Raw genomic sequence first — 6,033 nt, 5'->3', positions numbered from 1 at the left:
TGTTAGGCATTTCTCTAACATGGACGTGAGGGAGGAAGGGGAGGGGCGCCACCTAAGCAGCCAACAGTAAACACCCCTCCCTCCTTATTATATTAGAAGATTAGATAGATATTAGATAGATTCGCGTGGCATGAGAAAAAAAATATGTAGTAAGATGGACTGGTAGTTAATTGGTCAATGATTTTTTTTTTAATGGGTAAATGATTGGTGAGCCTGGTTTGTTTATTGGAAAAAAAAGGGAGATGATATTTTCACACCCTCTGCAGTACCTATTCGCCCTCTTATAACGTAAACAGTGGGCTCTTTAACACTTTTTGACGTCGAATCACGTTACAAGGGGGGCGAATGTGTACTGCAGAGGGGTGGAAATATCATCTACCAAAAAATATCCCAAATCGTGGTCAATAAAGTTGCAAGTTGTCCCTAAAACAACATATAAATTTCTGCACTTCCATAGCAAGGAAAATCAAAGCTCTAAAGTGTAACCTAGCCCAGAGAGAGAGAGAGAGAGAGAGAGAGAGAGAGAGAGAGAGAGAGAGAGAGAGAGAGAGAGAGAGAGAGAGAGACATGGGTCGGCTTCCAATCCTTGAACGCTTAGGCGTTAGAAAAGGAGCATGGACAGAAGAAGAAGATGTTCTTCTCAGGAAATGCATAGAGGAGTATGGAGAAGGGAAGTGGCGTTATGTTCCTATAAGAGCAGGTAATATGCCAGTTCGTTTTATTCAATGTAAGATAACAAGAGAAACGCTGATTGCCATGAAATTTTTTTTATAGGGAATATTAGTTTACTCAATGGTGATAAAAGGTGGGAGAGGGAGAGGGAGAGGGAGAGGGAGAGGGTGAGAAAGGCTGAAAAACAAGGAAAAGAAAAACAACACTCAGAACACAATTTATTATTTCCTTGTTTTTTATGCGCTTCTTACCATCTCACTTGTGACCTCTTAAGTCACTCCACGCACCTTCCCTCACCATTTGATAAACTAATATTCCATAAAAAAAAATTCATGGCTGCCAAACATGGCCTTAGTCGTAACACGGAGGTGAAACAACCTCCTATATCATATATGGGCTTGTTTCACCTCCGCCCCAGACTAAGTACTTCAGCCTTGTGCTTTTTTGAGAAGGGTCGAGATAAAGATTTATCTCAGCCCTTCACAAAAAATATGAAAGGCTAATTTGGGGAGACGCTTTTAGTCACCTAGAGGTGAAACAATCTCCTATATTATAATAATACATGCTTAGTAATGCATGTATTTAAATTTGCAGGTCTTAAGCGATGCCGTAAAAGCTGTAGGCTAAGATGGTTGAATTATCTTCGTCCAGGCATCAAGCGAGGTGGGTTTAAGGACGACGAGATTGATCTCATCAGCAGGCTTCATAAGCTCTTGGGCAATAAGTAGGTGAATAGTTATCTTATAGTACAGATTAATATAATTGCACTTTTTTAGGGCAAAGAACAAAAAATAACATATAGATGGATACCTCCAAAAATAACATATGTTGTATATGTATCTAATTTCATCTATATGTTATTTATATGCAAAAATTGTCAAAAAAAAAACCAGTGTTTAAAATGCCGATGCGATGCGGAACGCGGTTAAAAAAATTCTTGCCGACTCGGCGCGGATGCGGCCAAGAACACTGTTGACCCGGCTGAGTACATTGTTGATGCAGTCATGACTCGGGAGAGTCAAAGGAGTGTCTATTGACTCTGTAGGGCAAAATGCGGAACGCGGATGCGGCCAAGGTAAAAGGGAGTCGACTCGGGAGAGTCAACGCGGGGGAGTTTTGAAACACTGAAAAAAAATAACTACTATGATAATGCCTTCGAAAATGGCCTTAATGTCCCATTTGCAAATATTATAAAAGATTGTTTCACCTTCCTTTTCACTAACTGTGTTGCCCAGAAATCAGCCTCACTTTTGTGTGTGTGTGTGAGCGTCTGCGATTAAAAAAAATATGTTTTTTAGTGAGAATAATATCAGCCCTCCTTAAAAAAATGAAATTAATAATAAAAAATTTACCATAGCTGATATCACCCTCGAAATTAAGTTTGCTTTTTGCACCACTAGCTGAGCGGATTTTAGATCCCTCTTATAAGTATTTTATTTGCAAAAAAGGATCGATTTTGTTAGGATCCAAAGATTCCCTTATATTAGTAAAATCAGAAGCATAAACTCATTTATTTTTCTCTTTAGGTGGTCATTAATTGCAGGTAGAATTCCAGGTCGGACCGCGAACGATATCAAGAATTACTGGAATACCCATATAAGTAAAAAGCTTGCGGGCCGTTCAGATGTGGAGAAAGACATGAGTATCACCATGGAGAACAAAGTTATAAAGCCTCAGCCTTGGACCTTCTCCCGCAATTCAAAGTGGTTGAGATACCCCATAAACACACAACCGCGAGAAATCATCAGTAATTCAATACCGAAATCGCCTCCAGAGGAGTCTATGTTATGGTGGAAGAGTTTGTTGGTTGAGGAAGGAGAGGAAGAGAAGGGGATCTCTTGCTCAATACGTGGAACAGGTGAGGAGTTGGGTATAACCTTTGTGGCTGAAGGCCTTGACGGAGAAGGTGAATGGGACAACTTGCTTATGAGTGGGGATCTTTGGGCTCTACTGGACACAAAACAAGATGCAATAATATAGTAAAGAATTCCAAAAACTTGGATCAGACAAACAGTTGAAGGCTTGTTCTTCCTTTGGGGTTAACACTACTTTCAAATAAGTAGAATATTGGAGAATTTGGAATCTCTTTCACCATATCTAGTTTAAGTTGTAAAAATTAGATATGGCATATATTATTGTGGTGCTTATATGTTTATGTATTCATTGATAAATTGGTAGGGTCACAAACCCACCAGACCCACCAAAAAAATTCTTGTTTGATTCGTTTCTTCTATTGAAGTAAAATTGTACAAGTTGCCTAATTTGGTAAGTTTGGATGTGATTTTCTTTCTTGGTAACATTAACTTTTTATAAAGTGCATCAGTTTGAGAGGGCGGGCAAGAAGGAAGAAACATAAAGACAGATTTAATAGATTCACTTTGTTTTTATTATGGCAATACTCACTTTGTTTCACCTTTTATGCTCTAATCCCTTATAGTCCCTTATTTTTCAAAAAGTATTGTACGACCACATCACAGGATGATCCAAACCATCCATAAGATAGAACATAATGTACATAGGTTGTTCCCCAAAAATCATTTCCATAGGATAATCCTAGCCCTCGGATCTATAGAGATTTCCATAGCATCTTGAGTAGTGTAACAGGCGTGAAAAGCTAATTTAAAAGGTTTAAAATAAGAGTAAAGAGTTCCTGCGGTTACCCGCAGAAACCTTACCTGCGGTGTTGTGTTATAAGCATTCTCAATGGCTGATAGATGTGGGGCATAGGCGATGAAAAGAGTCAAAAGAAACCAACAAAAGATGTTGACTTTCGTAATTGTCATATTTTACTACATCATTTTGGTATTTTTTAGGTAATTTTTCTACTTGTGTCCTTTTTGCGGTAATGTTTAGTAATTCTGGGAATCTTGCAAACATCCGTAATGATTACTTCTCTTTATTTCTCTTTATTGCTAGTAACCTTTGCCCAGACAGTACTTCACCCAATCTTTGCAGCAAAGGAGGGGCTACAAGCCGAAAAATAGCCCAAGAGAAGGTGGCTAGCAAATCCCTAAACAAATAAAAAAACTCTTAAAATAGATGAATGTGAGATTGAATGGGCACGGTTCTCCCTCTTCCCTCTTCCCTCTTCCCTCATCGTCCACGGTTCTCCCTCTTCCCTCGTCGTCCACGGTTCCTCTTCTATGTACGAAGGAGAGCAGAGAGAGGTGATTTTCGGCCGTAGATCTCACTCCCTTTCTTCGTCTTTCGCAATCCAAAACGAAAGCCAAGGTCAGTCCTCTCTTTCCCTACTTCTATTTTGCTATTTTTTCCTCTTTTGTTGAGATTAGGGCTGCTGTTTTCAATCGGTTGGCACTTGCAATAGGTTTGGCCCTTGCAATCGGTTGTAATAATCTTAAACAAACAAGGGCTTAGTAATCTTTGAATTAGCTGGTTATATGAAGATTCATTTTTTTCCCTATTTTGTTTCATCTTTTTTTTTTCTTTGAATTAGCTGGTTATATGAATTAAACCCAAAATTAAAAACCCCAACCATATGGATTTCGATTTTTTCATGGTGAGAAGAAAACAAAGGACAAACAGAAGAGAAAGAAACAAAAGGTTTGGAGTTTTTTTTTTTCTGTTGATTGTCTTTTTTTATGTGGTAAATTTTGCTTGCATGTGAGTTGATCTTTATCTTTGCCAATAGATGAGTATAAGGGAACGGGAACAGGAACAGGAAGAGGCAGACGAAGATATCACTTCGTGATATTGCTCTTTTCACTAGGTATGTGGTAGTGTCTTTCACTAGGAAGCGAAAGACATCGCTTTGTTAAACACTGGTATTTTGTATATCATTCCTCACTGCTGTGACTTTTTATGCTTTTTCAGCAAGGAGTCAGACAGCTCTGGTTTGCATCCAAGCAGAGCCTTTCATAGTTAGATGGCAGGTAATTTAAAAGAACAACTCCTCTCATCCCCATGTTAGAAGAACCAATGATGTGTAGTACATTTTCAATGGCATATATAGCCACCCAAAAATTCACATATCACACACTTTCATGCCACCAATACATCTCATTTAAAAAACGTGTTTGCAGTCCCATTTTTATTGTTTAGGCCTTGATTGTAATTTCTTTCTTTTTTGCAGGTGAAGATAAAGTTACTCCCAACCAACTTGTTGCACCTACTAACTGGAACATGTTGTTTTTTGAAACTTCAGTCTCTATGAAAGTGACAATGTTGGAAATAATGATGTAATAAACTGATTGTTATTAGGTGAAGCGTGAACAAAGATACATTGACTGCTTTCTATTAAATGCTTTTTATTCCACAGATTGTTGTTGGAAAAGTAGTCCTCTTGTAGGATATCTGCTATCCTTGAGACTATGCTGAATGCCAAGCTCACAAGCTGAATGCCAAGCTCACACAAGCTCACAAGCAGGATATCTGTTTATACACTTGCAGAATGCCAAGCTCACAAGCTCACAATTTTGGCAATCTTGATTTTTTTTTATACACTTGCTGAATGCCAAGCAGGATATCTGCAAACACGTTTTGCCAAGCAGGATATCTGCAAACACGTTTTGTTTATACACTTGCTGAATGCGAAGCAGGATATCTGTTTATACACTTGCTGAATGCCAAGCAGGATATCTGGTCCCTTTACCCCCCAACCCATTTAATCCGTTTTAGCGTTTTTTTATTCCCCTTCCAATATTTTCGGAAAAAACTAAGAGATAAGCAACAATATTATCTCTTCCAATATTGACTTTCCTTCTTACACATAAAAAAAGATAAGGTAAACCAACCCTATTCAATTTTTCAATTAGGGACCTTCTCTTTATGATGTTATCTCTCTAAATTAATCGGACATAATTTCTCAATGAAAAAAATTTCCATAGAAATAATTTTCCATTAGAGATATTTTCTTGCAGTCCAACCAAGAAGGGAAATAAAAAAAATGCTAAAACTGATTAAATGGGGGGGGGGGGGGGGGGGGGGTGTTAAATTTGTCATTTTAAAATTTTTAACGGAGAAAATTGAAGTTCGTGAGTTTGAGTTTTAGGGACCTTTTAGTAAATATTTTCTAAAGGTAAGATTGTTCAGCTATTCTTAGGGACTAATAAGCACTTATTTTTTCATGTAGGGACTAATAAGCAAAAATCCCTTTAAATAACCTCTTTCACTCTTTCAGTACTATAAATTAAGTATTCAACACAAAGAAATCTGCATGCACCGAAACAAATTTGCATTTGTAAGGTACTAAATACCCCAAGCTTTCTCTTTATTTATTTCAATCCATATTAAATATTATAGTGTTGCCCATGGCAAACCTAGTTTTGCAGTTATATACAGTAAATTAATTTTCAAATAAGGATATATTTTGGTAATATCTATTTTTTTTCTGAAATGGAAAAA

General features: G+C 37.5%; 1 protein-coding gene across 1 annotated transcript; it reads left to right on the top strand.

Moving 5' to 3' along the window:
• The first annotated feature begins 529 nt into the window (after window positions 1-529).
• On the top strand, window positions 530-2,915 carry LOC143880910 (transcription factor MYB1-like). Its single transcript, XM_077383892.1, has 3 exons — window positions 530-700; window positions 1,267-1,396; window positions 2,199-2,915. Exons 1-3 carry the CDS (start codon window positions 568-570, stop codon window positions 2,650-2,652), a joined length of 717 nt encoding a protein of 238 aa, XP_077240007.1. The 5' UTR covers window positions 530-567; the 3' UTR covers window positions 2,653-2,915.
• Window positions 2,916-6,033: the final 3,118 nt, after the last annotated feature.

This window comes from Tasmannia lanceolata, unplaced genomic scaffold (genome assembly GCF_043159265.1).
Source record: "Tasmannia lanceolata isolate RefF3 unplaced genomic scaffold, GAP_Taslan_0.1 ptg000007l, whole genome shotgun sequence".
Taxonomy (NCBI): domain Eukaryota; kingdom Viridiplantae; phylum Streptophyta; class Magnoliopsida; order Canellales; family Winteraceae; genus Tasmannia; species Tasmannia lanceolata.
This window is presented reverse-complemented; position numbering and strand designations above follow the sequence as displayed.